Source organism: Elgaria multicarinata, chromosome 20 (genome assembly GCF_023053635.1).
Source record: "Elgaria multicarinata webbii isolate HBS135686 ecotype San Diego chromosome 20, rElgMul1.1.pri, whole genome shotgun sequence".
Lineage (NCBI taxonomy): Eukaryota > Metazoa > Chordata > Lepidosauria > Squamata > Anguidae > Elgaria > Elgaria multicarinata.
Window position 1 is genome coordinate 8,944,469 of NC_086190.1, and position 17,983 is coordinate 8,962,451.

Here is a 17,983-nt window from a genome sequence, read left to right on the forward strand (position 1 = left end):
GCATTTACCCAGGCAATGAGTATTCTAAGTGCTAAAAAAAGGGTGCTCCAAAATAAATCAACCTGTGCAAAGAGAGTGGGATTCTGCGACCTGTATGAATTTATTTCCTCCCAGGAAACTAACATGGAAGACCATCAGAGGGCCTCATCCAGACATTGACCAGATGCAGAGTTGCCTACCCCTGCTCTAACAGATACACCACACAAGCTCTCAGAAAGCTGCCTAAAGCTCTCTGCCCCTTGAGATTTACCTCTTGCTAACAGCCAGGATATCCCTGATGTTGGAGAAAAGGTGGTGATGATCTGTTTGAGTCATGGTCTCCTTCAGCCTCTCAGATTTCAAGAAGTGGTCCACCAGGATCTCCAGACTATGCATATAGGAATACTCAGATGTGATGATCTCAAAAATGGCCTGTGTAAAGATTTGGGGGAGAGAGGAGGGAAGGAGGTGAACATGAGTGGGGACTACCTTGTTTGCTAATGATATGGGCTGTTCAACAGTTGGGGGACCTGTCTTTTGCTTGAATAAAAGCAATCATTTGACAAGGACAAACGTAGACAATCTGATGTCATCCAGATGTTTGGGATTACAACTCTCAGTATCCCCAGCCAAAATGGGCAATGGTGAGGGATGATGGGAGTTATACCCAAAACGTCTGAAGAGTAGCAGGTTACCTAACCCTACTGTAGCAGCAGTTTTCCTGCATTGGGAGAAGAAGGCCCTTTGAAGTCTCTTCCAGCTTTATGATTCTACAACTAATTAGTAAAAAAAAACAGCAGATAACTACATGGTTATTGATAGATAAAACTAAAACTTTACAGGGCCTGAAAAAGAGATTCTCTTTTTAGGAGAATTCCTACGTCAGGAAGAAGCACTAAAAGCATGCCACCCTTCCCATTTTTTTAGCATTAGCAAGAACAAACCTCTACTATCCCAAGTGGGATCCTTGTTTGGTCCTTGTTGACTCTCTTACCTCTTGCCTCTTGCGTTCTTCTGGGAATATCAGCTCCAGGATGCCTGCTTCCTGTACCTGTGGAAAACTACGTTATATTATTGTCCTTAACAAGAAGCAGGTGTTTCTTCAAGAACAGCCAACCAGAGGGTAGAGGGCCATCAGATTTTTCGGTTCCCAGAAACCATGTTCCCCACCCCCTCCCTTGCCCTCTCTAGCCAGTGCAGCTCTCGCCATGCCAGCTAGGTCTCCATGCTCATAAACCGAGTATGGAGGGGGCAGTCCGGAGGCAGGTACGGGAGGAGACCATAGAAGCTGCTTTATGTACTGTGTGGCCTCCCCCTCTCCCTGCCCCCAAAGCTTCCCAGCTACACTGGCAAAATCACCTATCTAGCCAAAAATGGAGGGTGGCCAAAGCATGGTGGTGAGGATCGCCTCCGTCTCTGGGCGCCCTGCATCGGATAGCCCTGCACTGGATTATCTCCATAGGATTTTTTATGATGGCCCTGGCTAAAGCAAAACACAGCGTTGCATTTAAGCAAATGTTATCAATCCATTTCAGTTTGCTGGTGAGGTGGAACTGCCAATTTTTATTATTGGTTGTAGAGGCTTCAACTACAAAAGGAAAAGAGAGGAAGGACGGACAGGAACAGGCCACATAACCGAAGGAAGGTGAGCATTGGAGGCAAACACTCCTTCGTGTCACATCATCCTAGCTAAACCATACGGTTACGGCTATTGAAGGTAACTTCTGAACCACACATTGGGAAGGGCAGGGAGACAGTTAGAGAAACATTGACCAAAGAAATGGCAAAGCAGACAGCAGGCTCCTGATCCATTTCTGAGCTCAATTCAATGTGTACCTATAAATCACCCTGTGGCATGGGGCATAAGTCCCATTTTGATTGGCCTTCATTAGGCCAACCAAAAGATCACAAAAATATTGCCCAAGCTTTTGAAAGCACCTTTTGAGATCGCGCATTGAGAGCGAAGCTGGGTAAATGTACAGAAGCAGGCAGACATTAGTATTATATTTATTTGTATCCTGCCTTTTGCCCAACACTGGGCCTCAAGGACATCTGCATAAGGTTAGCGTCTGCACTTGGAACTTGCTGCATCTAGTCGCATTTTCCTGTTCTCCCCATCCTGCCCCCACCCTGCCTTTTATAGCACCTTGCCTGATGAAAACATCTGGGGATCTTAAAAGCTTGCACGCTATTTTTGTGATCCTTTGGTTGGCCTAATAAAGCTACTACAGCAACATGGATTTTAGAAATTTTCTTATGGTCAACACGGTTACCGTTGCTTCTTTTGCAAGTATCTGAAGGAACGTCTGCTCCTAAGCAACAGGCCCATGTGCCGTGATGCTGATAATCTCCTCATTCACCCCACCACGTGGTGGCAACCAGGAGGGCCTTTTAGACTGTGATGCCCCAACTGTAGCACTCACGCCCAGGGAAGCTATCTGGCAATCACACTGCTCTCTTTTTGGCACGAGGGAAATTTCCCAGAGATCCTATGCCAGAACAAACAACTCTGACTGCAGTAATCTTCAAATGTAAGTCTTCATAAGCATCCACCATGCAGAGCGGAACCATCTAAACTTCTTTAAAAAGTAGATAAACACACTTCAAAATAAAATTGAAGGTGTTCCTTCCACATGATGGCCTCCTGTCTCATCTGACTACCTCTCCTGCCTACCTCAGGGAGCTGGCTCCATGTGACGTGAACAGGCCGATAGTTTTTCACCATGATGGTTGAGTCAGAGGCAGGAGGAGGTTCCTCTGGGATGCATTCTACCTCTAGGAGGTCATCATCTGACTCATGACTGATAGAGTTGAGTCCTTTCTCACGAATCTCTTGATACAGGCGGGGATCTGGAGAAGAAAATCAAAACAGAGTAACGACACCAAGATCCTGAGAAACTTATCTAGTTTTTTTCAGATTATACATCCACTTCCTTGCTTGGTTCTCCAAACCCTCATACCCCCAGCCTTTGTGCCATATCAGGGAGGTGTGTTACTAATATTAATCTAATGTTTCCATAGTGAACTTGTTTTCCAATAGGGGTGTGCACGGACCCCCCACTCAGCTTCACTTTCAGATCCGCCATTTTCGGATCGGGCCGCTCCGCCCCGCCCCCACTCCGCCTGTGCCCACTCCGCTCCGCTCGGAGCTCCGGATCCGGATCGGAGCTCCGTTCCCCCCCCATAGGGGGGGTTACCGGGCCCTGCCGCCATCGCCGCCCATGCAGAGCCCGGTAAGGGACCAAGGGAGAGGGGGACCTTACCTGCCTCCGTCCGTGGTCCGTCGCCGTCTTCAATTGAGCCCGCGGTTCCACCAGGAAGTCTGGGCTGCAAGCGGCCCAGACTTCCTGCTGGAACCACGGGCTCAATTGAAGACGCTGACGGACCGCGGACGGAGGCAGGTAAGGGAGAGGAGGCGGGGGGGGATTACCTGGCCCTGCCGCCGTCGCCGCATGGGCGACAGCGGCAGGGCCCGGTAAACCCCACTTACCTTTCCGGCGGAGCTCCGTATCGAGGCAAAGGATCCGCCTTCACCTCGATCCTCTTCGCCACGCTCCGCCGGCCCCCCAATCCTCTTCGCCTCCGCCTTAAGGGCAGGCGAAGCCCCCCGCTCCGCTCCTGCTTCTACGGTCCGATTAGAAGCGGAGCACATCCCTATTTTCCAAGTGTCCTCCTGTATCCAAAATGGGCCGATCCATGCCCAAGAGGGAGATATCAACAGGCTTGGACAAAGCCCAAGTTATACAGAAGAAAAAACTTTAGGGAAAAAAATAGACTAGGGGTCCCCAAAACATCCCATGGAGGACTGTGTAGGCTCATGAAATGCTGTCTGAATGTTTGAGACGGTAGAAAAAAAATAAAACGTGTGGGGGAAGAAATGAAATGGAGTATCCTGGAAGAGGGCATGGTTGGCTGGGGCACTGAACAAGAGAACTTCATTTTGTGCAGGTCCTACACTTTTAAATTCCTACTGGGAATTAACGTATGACTCATCCCTATTCCAACTGCAGGGGAACAATTACTAGCAGCAGACATGGGAGAGGCATGGGTGAGCAGTTCCCTGATCCTATGCCACATTTTGTTGTCAAACATTCTGGTCCCTCAGGTTGAATGCCTTAAATATATGTGCAACTCCACCTGCGGGAAAAGTTTTTTAAAGTAAGTATCAGAAGGAACAGAGGGTCCTGATCAGGTGCAGAGTGCTTGCTTTTGCAAAGGGAAGGCTACCTCATTATGTCTGGATGTGCCTAAAGTCCAGCATCCTGGACCATATACTCACCATCCTTGAAGGAACCCCTGTGCTTCTGCATCCGCCGCCGACCAAAGGTTCTCTGTCAAAAGCCATCAACAACTACATGGTCACTTTAGTTTGCTAAAGCCACTCTCCATCAGACATACTATCTTAGCATCAACCAACCCTCATCATGCAGAGTTCAGCTAAATCTCCCATCATCCCAATCTGCCAAAGACAATTTTTAAAATGATGGAATTTGCCAGGCCAACCTCCCCACCTCCAGCTTCAGTGAGGGAATCAGAGACGGAAGCATTTGGCATCGATGTTGGTATCGGTACTGGTACCAAAATGGGAGTCGGTGTCGGAGTTCTCATTGGGATCGATGCAGCATGTGGTGACAGTTGTACAGAATGTCAAAAGAGGAGATTTGGGCTCTTGGGCTTGCTTTTCAAAACTGAAAAAATATTGCGATGACCTAGGATTAAAAAAACAATAAAACTAAACTGAAAACTAAAAGTAAGTTACATGAGCAAGGTATTTCTCCAGAGCCACTTGTAGCCCCTTGGGCATGTTGGGACCCCCACACTTGCTGCTCTTTACTCGTTTTAGTTTTTCTTTTTAAGGGATGGAAAGACCTTGATTGACTCAGGTTTAATTTGTCTTCCTGGGAACTTTGACCCAACTACCTTAAAATTATTGCTGACTTGTACAACAATTGGCATTAAATTTGGACATATTTCTTACATCCTACAATAATCATTTTCAGTAAGGGATTTTTATTCTGCCCGTAAGAGAATTTCAAAATGCTGTTAAGGTGGAGAGAAGTCTTTTTGTGTTCTTTACTTATTTTCTTGATGTCATTTGAAGCCTCCCAATAAGCTGATGCCTCAAGGGAGCAGGAGGGGTTTGCATACAGTGGTGGTGCTGCCCACAGCCCTTTCCAAAACAATCTAACTCTCCCAGGAAATGTTTTGCTAAAATCCCAAATCAATCTGCGAAGTCAATTAACTCTGATTCCCTGGGATATCCCAAACCCAACCCATCCCCCACTTTTTTAAAACTGCTTTGATTTAAATGCACTGCTTTCCTTCTCCTGGCCTTGATAATTAAGGCCAGCTGCAAGTTCGACAACATTCATCCACTCAATCATAGATGATCTAGGCTGGGGATGGAAGTTTAGAAGAAGATTAATGGAAAATCTAAGCTAGCATCTTAAACACGCATGCATGGCTCATAATGGTGCAGGTTCATTTCTGAAGTCAAAGGCTCAATTCAAAGATTCCACAAAACCATAGCTCATGCAAGCCATAACCATGGCTTAGAGCACAAGCCATGGTTCAAGCACCCACATATACAGGAAAAGAGGTCTTAAGATTCTTTAAAAGCAGGCAAACAATCATAGAAATGTAAAGTTAGAAAGGACCTCAAAGATCGAGTCCAGGGACGTACAATCCAATGACTGCCTGATCAGCTAGCCTGCAGCTTTAGCAAACCAGACTGGCGTTATCCCTGACCAGTGATCAGAGAAAAGAGCAATTCAAGGCATTTTCCTTAAAGCCTAGCTCCTTAAACACCTTTGCGATTTAAAGCAGGGGTGCAGAACCTTTTAAAGGTGTGTGTGGGTGTGATCTGCCCCTCACACTAGGCCCACTGTGGGCTGAATGACATCAGTGGATGTGGCCCCATGAAGTTATTTGGGCTGCACTGGGAAGATGTACATTTGCACACCTAGGTGTGCCTGTGCGCACACACACGTCTGTGCCCAGATATGTTTCTCAGGGCCTAAATGTTTATGCACCTCAGATCTGTTGCAAATCCCTGCTGAACGCAAGAAATCTACAGCAGCCATCCAGCCTCTGCTTAAAAACTCTAACCAGGGAGTGTCCACTCAGCACTCCAGTTTTTAATGATGTAGCAGCCTTAGGCAAGAGAACAACAGCTGGAGCTCTGGATCACCAAATCAGATGGCATGTCAAACTATAGTTAGGAATTTAGAAAGCTGTCTTTTATTGCTCCATCTAGTCTACTGATGGGTAGCAACACTCCAGGGCCAATGTTGCAACGTTTCCCATCACCTTCTCCATAATCCTTTTAGCTGGAGATGTCAGCGATTGAACCTAGGGCATGTTGCATGCAAAGGATGTGCATTTATTTATTTTTTATTTATTTAAGGATTTTTATGCCGCCATTCAGCCAAAAAAGGCTCTCACGGCGGCTTACAAAAGTATTTCTTGACAGTCCCTGCCCACAGGCTTACAATCTAAAAGACATGACACAAAAGGAAAGGGGACTGGGAGGGAGGAGGAGGAGGAGGGGGAAAAGGAAAGCAAATTCAGGCACTACAATCTTAGTTGCAAAGTTCAGCAGTGACAGTTGACAGCAGGAGGGAGGGGGCTCTTAGCTGGAGCTGGACCCAGGCACGGTGGAGAGGTGCCTGGCTGCTGCTTCCTCCCTCACTGGTGGCCTCTGCAGAGACAGTTGGTAGCAGGAGGGAGGGGGCTCTCAGCTGGAGCTGGACCCAGGCACGATGGAGAGGTGCCTGGCTGCTGCTTCCTCCCTCACTGGTGGCCTCTGCAGACACAGTGGGCAGCAGGAGGGAGGGGGCTCTCAGCTGGAGCTGGACCCAGGCATGGTGGAGAGGTGCCTGGTTGCTGCTTCCTCCCTCATTGAACTATGGTCTCTCTCCATAATTAACACAAACCATGGTCTGCAAATCCACACTTTCTGAATCTGATTGGTTGGCTGAACGCAATTTATCGATTTAGAAGTAGGCTTTAGCAAACTCGTGGGGTCCCCTGCTCCAAGGAGCTGGGCTTGCCGAGGGCTCAGGAGGCTGCACAAGCTTTGCAGGGCCTCGAGAAAGTGTGCAATTCCCTCAGCCACACTAATCGCCTCCCCTGCCACACCATTAAAGCCCCAATTGAAGCATGAAGGGGGAGGCAAAGCACACTTTGTGGGGCCTCTGGGAAGTGCGAAATTCCCCCAGCCACACTAATGGCACGCTGGGGGAATTCTGTATGTTCCAGAGGCTCAGGAAAGTGCGCTTTGCCTCCCCCTCCAGGCTAAGAGGGCCTTTAAGGCACTGAGTGGCGCGTGTGGGAGGAGGGGATGCGATTTCCCCATCAGTGGGGAAATTGCGTATTTTCTCCCTCCGCTGGCATTAGAGTAAAGGGAGAAAAATAAGCCATTTCCTCAGCCTTGGGGAAATTGCGTATTTTTTCCCTGCTACATTAATGGTCGCCACCATTAATGTAGCAGGGGAAAAGGACAAAGGGCGCAGATCAGGGCGGACCCACGCCTGAGTGCTCTCAAAGTCTTGAGAGGAGTTGGTTGTGGGCCTGTGCTGGGTGGGTCTGCCTGTGAGGGCTGGATGCGGGGGCATCTGCTGCCCTCGTGGGCCCAGGAGGATTTTTACCCTAATGCTATTTAGATTTCACCAGCCCTTGCTTCCATGCCCATTAGGTACTATTTACTTAACCCCCTCCTCTTTGATCTATCCTCAACACACTCTCCCCTAGCATCACAAGCAGTTTACATATGTCAGCGGCCCATGACCTCCCTACGTAATTGGTTCCATTGTTATTCCTGATGTCCAGCCGGAATCTGGCTTCCCTTAACTTGAGCCCACTATTCCATGTCCTGCATTTTGGGATGATCAAGAAGAGATCCTGGCCCTCCTCTGTGTGACAACCTTTCAAGGACTTGAAGAGTGCTACCATGTCTCCCCTCAGCCTTCTCTTCTCCAGGCTAAACATAACCAGTTCTTTCAGTTTCTCCTCATAGGGCTTTGTTTATAGACCCCTGATCATCCTGGTTGCCCTCCTCTGAATCCCCTTCAGCTTATCTGCATCCTTCTTGAAGGAGCACAGCTGGCAACACCCTGCCTACTCTGTTGTTTTACTAGACCCAATTGGTTTGCTTTAGGCCTACCTTATTTCTTCCAGAGTGATGAGCTCCTTGGTCACTGGTTTCTTCATACAGTGGCTTGAGGCTATTGATAGTCTTGGACGGCTCCGGTTCCTCACCATTCCCGATGCCCTTCATCGCAGCCCGGTATGACATATTGCGCAAGTTGCGTTTCAGCATCCCGCTGCTCAGATCCATCTCGTCCAGATCATCAAAAGAAATGCTGGGGGCTGACATGCGCTTTGGGTCGCATCGGGCTCCCTCCTTACTTAGGACACTTCCGGAGAAACTCTGGTGCCGGGAAGGGGGCTTGGATTTGGTGCCCTCAGCCAGGCTCTTAGGAATGAGCTGTTGTGTGCCCACTTTGAGAGCAGCGGAGCTTTCCGTGCTGAGAATGATTCGGTTTGTCCCAGTGGGAGTTGGCAAGCGCTCAGGCAAAACCTCTGCACTGTCCATCGCAGCCAGGGAGTGGCTCTTTCCATGTGGGGACACAGCATGGGGACTGATATGCAAATTCGAGGTAAACTGATGCTGCAGGAGAATAGCCTCATCACCCATGGAGGTGTTTGAATGCTGTTGGGACATTATGACACCATGTGCAGATTTATATAGCCTAGGGAGAGAGAGAGAAAGGGAAGGAGGGAGGGACAGAGAAGGCATCAGGGACTCAGCTTCCCAGCATGGGAAACAAGGAACAAATTATCTCACATGGTAGGCTCAAAGCAATTTGAATCTTCAAAATCCACAGAACCAAAATCCTGGGTAGGTAGCAAAACATCATCGTCATCATCAGCCAACAATGTCCCCCCCGCAACCTGGAACAGGCAAAATATGCAAATTGAGAATTTTCTTAAAGTTGGACATTATCTTTCTGGATACTCTGAGCAAAGTGGGACCCAAGCAGACACTCAACTTTGCCATCCAATGGAGCCGGCCTCGCAGGCCGAGAAAAGCAACTGGAAAGTGTTCTGATTCTCTATGGAATTTGAGAAGTGAAAAAGTATTAAGTTTTTCCGATGTTATTTTGTACTAGCTGTACCCGGCCACGTGTTGCTGTGGCTCAGTGTGGTTAAATGGAAAAGAAAGAAAAGACAAAGCGGACGTTTCTGATATGTTTAATTTCACAATGCTTGTGGATATACAATATTTTTTGTTGTTCCATTGTCTGTGTAGATATAGAGATTGTCTGGTTTGCCGACTCTAGAACACGCAACATATAATTGTCCATGTGAGAAGCAATCTGTGTCTAGATCTAAACCGCACAATTCTAAAGATTGGCCCTGAGCTTTGTTGATGGTGATTGCAAACGCCAATCGAATTGGGAATTGCAATCTCTTAAATTGAAATGGCATATCCGTTGGAATCATAGGAATGCGAGGAATGAGGACATCTTCACCTTTGAAAGGTCCTGTCAAGATTGTTGCTTCTATGACGTTGCTTAGTAATTTTTTTACTGCAAGCCGTGTGCCGTTGCAACGTTTTGGGTGGTTGATATTTCGCAACATGATAATTGGCACACCGATTTTCAATTGCAGTATGTGCGGTGGCATCCCTGGCAGATCGAGTGAATTCAAAAATTCTGTTGGATAATTAACCGCTTCATCTGCTTCCACAACAGTGTCGACGGACTTGTATGTGACTGCCTCGCTTTGAATGTTAGACTGAATAATATTGTTAAGTTCGTATACGTTTTTGTTCTTGGCCGCAAGAATAGCTCGTTCACTCAGCCAATCGTGATTCTTATAATTGGTTTGAATATTGGGAAATACTTTTTGAACCAATTCTTCTTTTGACGCCACTAAATTGCAGAAGTTATGAGGCAATGAAATTCGTCCTGAGGTCAAATCAACCGGCACCTTTCCGTTCCCAATTTCCAGCAATTGACGTGAGAATATCTCAGCTGATCGATCGTTTTGCAGCTGGACACACATATTTGTAGTTAATTTTAACGTCTTGACGTGTCGCCATAAAGTAGAGTATTTCAGGCAAGCATTTATTTCATCTGCTGGTGTTGATGTAGGGATTACAGGTAGATGGCGCCAAATAGGAGAGAACATGGAAATAGGAGAGAAGGCAGAGGCAGTGGATTGGCCTACTGGTTGGTGATGTCACAATGACTTCTCTCCTATTTGCATAAGTGGCTTGGAGGAGGCCTCTGGGCTTTTATATACCCTATTTCTTCGATTATAAGACACACTTTTGTCCCCATATATAATATAGTTACATAAAAACACGCGCATATTTGAATGCAATGTTGTGTCAAAATTTCAAAGCAATCGGTGAAGAACTTTCGGAGATTTTAGATTAGGAACAAACGAACATTATAGAAGAAGATAGAAGATAGAAGATTGCTTAATATATTTTTTACATAGTTTAATATGTAAAAGATAAAATCCAATGTTGGAAATATGAACTGACCAATGTTAAAATTTCTTATTTATTATAGTTTGAAAGATATCAATTTAATATTTTGTCATGTAAATAGGCATGTCAGAGATAAAAATAATATTAAAAAGGCCAAAGCAAATGAGTGACCAGGATTTTAAAAGGTCTTACCACCCAGCAGAAGTCAAGAGGCTGGGCGTATTGTTTTCTTCCCCAGAAAATGGCACTCACTCACATTTAACAATGACGGCAGTTCAATTAGATGTTACGATTTGGTGGGAAAATATTCCCCCACCCCTCTGTTACAGCTCTTGCATATGATCTGGCATTAAAAATATAAGAAGAGCCATGCTGAATCAGACCAAGGGTCCATCTAGTCCAGCATTTTGTTCACACAGTGGCCAAACAGCTGCTGGCCAGGGGTCAACAAAGCAGCACATGGTGCAACAGCACCCTCCCGCCCATGTTCCCCAGCAACTGGGTATATAAGCTTACTGCCTCAGATACTGGAGCTAGCACATAGCCATCAGGGCTCGTAGCTAATGATAACTTTCTCTTCCAGGAATTTATCCAACCCCTTTTAAAACCATCTAAATTGGTGGTGATCCTACATCTCAAATGGTTATTAGAGCATTTACCAGAGAAGTTAATAATCATAACCCAGTAGGACCTGTAACAAAATCTTGCGTGAGGAGTGCTGCTGTTCAGGGTCCAGTCAATTAGCCATGCCCTCTTTCATGTCCTCCCCTATAGTCTTGTAGATGTTGAATATACTCAGTTTTTATTGGACTGTTTTAGGGTTGTCCCCCCCAAAGATTTCTTGGATGGACTAGGTTTACTTTTTTACTCTTTTTTCTCAGTAGCACCATTTTGTCTCCTAACAGGTTTGCACTCGCCACCTGAGTTCACTGTGAGAGAGAGTGATAAGGAACTTCTTTAGAAATGAAGCACTGAACCACATTCTTGAGTGGGGGGGGGGCAAACGAATACTTAAACTGGGAAGTCCGTGCAAGGTGTCTGGGTACATAGTTCTATTTGATTATAGACAGAAGCCCTTGACACTTTTTAAAGAGATGTCCTTTTATCCCAGCCTGCTATAGAGAACTGGAGAACAATTCCGGCTCTCATGAGCTTTGAAAACTAATCAGACTGGTCAGACTGCTTTCTGCATGTTTGTGCATTAAAAGAGCTGCTTGTGACCTTTGTCCAGATTTTAAAACATTCGTAAAGAAGAAACTAGTATTACCCATCTGCTTTGGTGGAAAATTTAAAAGTATTTTTAACTGAACCCTAGTCTCTAACCTACCTGAATATTGTCCCCTATTCAAACCTCACCACTGCCATAACTTGACTAGGTGGGCTTCGGGAACACATAATTTATCATCCTCAAGTTGCTCATCTGCGATATCAGGTTAATAATACTGGTTTTTCTTGCAGTGTTGTTGGAAGGATTATGCATGTAATGTATCCACATGTAGATGGGCGATGTGGTAGACATTGTTTAATTGGAATTCCAAAAGGCCTTTGATAAAGTCCTCCATGAAAAACTCCTGAACAAACTTAGCAGTCATGGAATAAGAGGAGAGGCCCTGTTATGGATCAGTAACTGGTTGAAGAACAGAAAGCAGGGAGTAGGAACAAATGGTCAATTCTCCCGATGGAGGGAAGTAAATAGTGGGGTCCCCCAGGGACCAATTCTTTTCAACTTGTTCATAAATGATCTGGAACTAGGAGTGAGCAGTGAAGTGGCCAAGTTTGCCAATGACACCAAAACAACTTTACTGGGGGGTGGGGTGTCCTAAAAGAGTCTGATGAGGATTAAGCATGCTTAGTGGTCATGGAATGAGAGGCATGGCAGACAAGAATCCTGAAATGCTGAAATACTTTGTTCTAGGTCCCATTTGTTACGCTTATTCTCTTTATCCTGTCATGCCCTGTTTTAATTAGCCCCACCCCTTGAAGACAAGTACTTATGTTGTCATTGCTCCATCCTCCTACAAGGGGTAGGTTACAGCAATCTATCCTTTTTATTATCTTGCACACCCTGTGGGTGGCATCAGAATGAGTGAAGCTCCTTTGCTGAAGGCCGCACAGCAAGCTGAAAGTGGATTTGAACTCAAGGCTTCTATCTCTAAAGCCGGCACTCTGTTTGTTACCTGTGCTACATTATCCCACATATCTTTATATTGTGGGCTTGGAGTGCTTTCGGATTAAGCCTATTCCACATGCAATTTTATTGGATGCCTCTGCCAAATAAGGTGTAATGGGTGGCTACTGGGGAGAAGACCTTTTCAGTGGTGGCAACCTAATTGTGGAATCCCTTCCCCACAAGGACTTGCCTGTGCTGTCCTTCCAGTATTATGTGAAGAGCTTTCGATTTTAAATTTTAAGCTTTTGGTACTTTTTAGATTCTTTGCATTGATACCGTTGCCTTTTGCTAGCTTTACTCTGATTTTATTCTGTGCTACATTCCATGCTTGTTTTATTGTTATGTCTTTATGGTTTTTAAAACTTATTTGTAAAATAAATAACCATTATTATTGGATGGTATGTAAATACTGTAAAAATGCAGCTTGCTTTGTCTGAAGCCCTTAAGAATTAAGGCTTTGTTTTTTATTTTGCTTAAAATCTGTTACATTTAACAAACAAACCAAAACATAAACAGGATTCCAAATCCTTAAAAACAGCAGCACAACAAAAGAAGGACCAGGGGCACAGTAGGGATACATAATAGAAGAAAAAAGGTTGTCATGGGAGCAATTGTGTGGAAACATTTTTCCGTTCCAAGACAGAATAAGACTTAACTTTTGTAAAGCACTTTCCAGTGTTAAAAGCATTTCACATGCATGATCCAGTTGTAATCCTTTACAACAGCCGGGTAATGGGAACTCAGCATTATCATTCCCCATATTGCAAATGGGTGAATTAAGGACAAAAGAGTGAGGATTGCTTGCCGCCTACTGAATTCATGGAAGAGGTGAGATTGCTCATATGTGTACTCAGAAATAAATCCCATTGAGTCTAATGGGGCTTACTCCCAGATCCTTGAGTGCAACCTCCGTCTCTTATGCCACACTGGCTTTTTATTACAAGAACAATAAATGTCCCTACATCTGGAAATTTGAACTGGGATTGTAGCCTAATTCTCACCAAGATAGCCTGTATCTGGATTTACCACTTCAAACTCCAGACAGGGCTTCATATTATAAAATGCCCCTCACCTCTCTCTCTTCCCACACTCAGAAATCTAGCACATCAGGGAGAAATTGGTGCAGGCCAGGCCTCGACCTAATATGCTAATTTTCCATGTACATTGATGGTGCTATATAAATAAATAATAATAATACAGGATTAAAAAAGATAGAGCATCCAAAACAAAGCTTTATTTATTTATTTATTTATTACATTTTTATACCGCCCAATAGCCGAAGCTCTCTGGGCGGTTCACAAAAATTAAAACCATCATAAAACAACCAACAGGTTAAAAGCACAAATACAAAATACAGTATAAAAAGCACAACCAGGATAAAAACCACGCAGCAAAATTGATATAAAATTAAAATACAAAGTTAAAACAGCAAAGTTCAAATTTAAGTTAAAATTAAGTGTTAAAATACTGAGAGAATAAAAAGGTCTTCAGCTGGCGACGAAAGCAGTACAGTGTAGGCGCCAGGCAGACCTCTCTGGGGAGCTCATTCCACAACCGGGGTGCCACAGCAGAGAAAGCCCTCCTCCTAGAAGCTTTCCCTGCAATTACTGCATTCTGAAGTGAATCATAGAATCATAGAATAGCAGAGTTGGAAGGGGCCTACAAGGCCATCGAGTCCAACCCCCTGCTCAATGCAGGAATCCACCCTAAAGCATCCCCAACAGATACCACTGATACCACTGTTGTATATTGTAATGGTTAGAGCAGCCTTCCCCAGACTAACGTACTCCTGATGTCCAGTCATCATTATTAGCATCATACACCATAATGAGAGTTCCTCTTCAACAGATATGGAGAGCACCAGGCTGGATTAGTGTCAGGCTCCCAGCTGGAACTATCCCACAAATCTGCTACCTTGAGCTCCTTGGAGGAAGGTATGATTTAAGTGTATTGAATGAATAAAATAATTAGGCCTATCCTATGCACACTTCAGTTAATGAGCAGTTGGATTTTTTTTTTTACAATCTGAACCTGCTGAAACATGCAATCCGGCAGGCAACGTAGATTGCTTTATTTACTCGTCCAACATTCCTTCCAGCCCTAACCTTAGAAAAGAAACGCCCTTTGATTACAAAGGAGAAGAGCCATCGTTTAGCGGAAGAGGCCATGCTTTGCACGCAAAAGGTCCTGTGTTGCTAAGGTTGTGACCCCCATGCACACTTACTTAGGGAATATGTCCTTAACCATAAACTCAATAGCAGGAACTGCTTTTATTTAATCTCTGAAAAGCCACACAGATGAAACCCACAGATAGATGCTGAGATGATTCACTTTCTCAGTGAGAGCTAGTTGGAAACACAACACCTGAACACAAGTTGGAAAGTTCCTGGTTTAAATCTCAGCTTGGCTGGAAACCTGCCAGCAGCTGCAGGTCAGTCCTTTTCCTTAATATTTTTATGAGACTAATAATACTGACTCATCCCACAGGGCTATAAGATGTATTGAAGTAACGCATACGAAGAACTTTCAAACACTCCGAGTGCTATAGTGTTGATTTGCTAAGTGTTATTCTTGTTACACTTCCAAGTGTTGGCCCACCAAGCCAGGTGAAGGAAAAAAGCTAGCAAACCTACTCCTGAGGCAGAGGATGATGGGTAAAAGGAATTGATGGGCATCAACTCCTGAGGCAGGGGGAAATGGGTAAAACAGAGTCAGGTAGGAATTAAAGGGGAACTTAAGAATTACTGCACTAGATCAGACAAAAATACATTGGCTATCTTCCAATATCCCTTAAGGAGGGTGACTTCACTGATAAGTTGCATATTGCTAGTTCAACAAATTCTTTCAGAACTCCTAAAGGAAAGCCGACAAGTCTCCTTTTAATGAGTCCATTCTAAACTAGTTCCTCCTTTGAGTCACCAGGTACACGAAGGACGGCCTACGAGGCTAAAATCCAATGCGCACTTAATCCTGACACAGGATTAAGCCACTTGCTTCTCAGTAAAGCACATCCGTATCAGGCTTGCGAGGGCCTGTGCCACTTACCCGAAAGTAAACCGAATAAAACTCAGTAGGCTTGACCCAGATTTAGTCATGCTTACAGTGGACCTGCTAACGTCGATGAGACTTTCTGGATTAACCTGATCATGATGTTGAGTTATGGCTTTTGAAGCTGTTTAGTTATTGCACAGACTGGGTTTCTGGCATATAACCTTTTGCGTTAAATCTCTGTCTGGGCCCTACAGAGACTAGCAGAGATTAGGTTCTCAGCCAAGTCAGCAAAGACGTGAATTAAGACAGAGATTTATGTAGGTTAAAACAAACCTTTTTTTACTGGCAAATAAATATATAGTTTATATATTTATATATAAATTTATATATAAATATATAAATATATAAATTTATATATAAATATATAAATATATAATTTAGTTATGGCAGTAGAGATACTTCCAAACGGTCAGTCAATACAGCTCACATGAGGGTCATGGAAGTTATACATGCACATGAAAATACATTTACTTTTACAGACAACTTTTATAGACAACCTGTACAATGACGCAACTCCTTGCATTTTACTTTTAATTATAAATTTACTTTTATAGACAACCTGTACAATGACGCAACTCCTTGCAACCCTTAATTGAAGACAACCAGTTAGACAATTATTCAATTATGACACTCAATGTCCAGGTGTGGAGTTGACCTTTAAGTTTCTGCTGAGTCTTCTGTTCCTCCAGATCCTCAGCAGTTAACAAATCAATGGAAAACATAACCAGGATCCATTCCAGGATCCGACACATGCCTCTAATCATGACTCAGCCTAGATGCGACCCGAACAAACCTGAAGCCATACCTGGGTACCCTCCCTGAGCACCGTCTCTCCATTCTTACGCCGCTTCACCCACAGCAAGAACACGCCAACCCAGCCTCCTTTCGGCCCAGCGCCCCCTTGCGCCATTCATTCCCGCACGCACCCGCGGGCCTTCCTCTCCAAACGCGACCCAGCACTCACCTGTGCCGCCGCCGCTCGCTGGCGAGCTCTAGCTTCAGCGCCGGCAGCTGCGGGACCTTTGCACCGGCCTGGAGGAAGACCGCCGGTGCTCTGGCCGCTGCCGCCGGTACTACGGCGCAGCCCAGAAACGACCCAGCAGGGAGGCGCCTGAGCGCCCAATCGCACCTGGGCGCCCAATCGCACCTGGGCAAGCGCCCCCGCCCTTTGCGCAGAAGGCTTCTCAGCCGGGCCCCGCCCTCTTCCAGGTAGGGCTTGGCTGCTCCGAAAGACCTCTTCCTGGGCGTCCTTGACTGCGCCAGGTGAGACGCTCAGCCGCTTGCAGGTGCAGGGAGTTTTCCACGAGCACAAAGGTCCAACCGCCAGGTTGCTGTGACGTTAATATGGGAGCCAAAGCCGTATTGATTTCAATGGGAGCTGGGTGGACGCATAGCGACCTCCTAGTTGAGCCGCAGAGCTGTTGTTTTCGCCACATGGAGGTCTTAAAGAGTTGCCATAAAAAGTGGGGTGTGACGGTGACTAGTTCTAAGAATAGGCTTGCCAGATCTATTTTATTTTTTGTATTTTATTAGAAGCCCAGAGATTTGTTTTGACTACTAAAACTGAACTGCGGTCACCGCCCTTCAACACACAAAAACACACCCCTCGTTATCCACCCCTCGCTCTTCTTTTGATTTCAGCAGTATCATTTCGCGTGGGTGGGAAGAGCGTCATTCTGTAGTTAAACATTTAGAAGTCAGAAATCCTTGTCAACTAATTGCAAATCACCAAGTAGATAGCAAGCTACCTCCCACCCACTCTTGTGGACAGAGAATTCAGCAGGTGTAGCTTATCCTACAAGCTACAACGGCTGCCATTCTCTCTTCCACACAACTATTAAGAGTGCAGGAGCCCTTCTCCTCTTTTGCCTCTGATTATCCAAAGAGTAATCCCCTTGGGGGCAGGGGCTTGCTGCCTCATAGATATTCCAGACACTTCTCCCTAAATTTTCAGCTTTTAAGCGTACCAATGACTCTCCTAAAGAGCAGGGCTAATGTGTTTATTAATAATAAACACTAATAAACACTAATGTGTTTATTAGAGGTAAGAAAAGGGGTGCAACAGACAGGATTCCACCCATATTTGCTCAGTTTGCCTCCCTGTGTGCTGACCAATGAGTAAACGTGCTGTAAGATAAATGGACAAGCACATGATTAGGTTATTTCACATTTATTATGCTACCTGCATTTAGGTTCTGGATGCATTGTGCAATCCAAAACATGTATTCAGAAGTATATTTCATTCAGTGAAGTAAACAGGTGCATAGGATTGCAGCCTT

General features: G+C 45.2%; 1 protein-coding gene across 1 annotated transcript in view; it reads right to left on the minus strand.

Moving 5' to 3' along the window:
- The window catches only part of ARHGEF16 (Rho guanine nucleotide exchange factor 16), a 36,134-nt gene extending 27,430 nt beyond the window's left edge, over positions 1-8,704 (minus strand). The window contains exons 1-5 of the mRNA XM_063145051.1: positions 8,144-8,704; positions 4,259-4,310; positions 2,654-2,829; positions 974-1,030; positions 251-411 (exon numbers count right to left, since the gene is read on the minus strand). Of these exons, the coding sequence (XP_063001121.1) occupies positions 251-411; positions 974-1,030; positions 2,654-2,829; positions 4,259-4,310; positions 8,144-8,704 (1,007 nt within the window). The remainder of the gene's footprint in view (positions 1-250; positions 412-973; positions 1,031-2,653; positions 2,830-4,258; positions 4,311-8,143) is intronic.
- Positions 8,705-17,983: the final 9,279 nt, after the last annotated feature.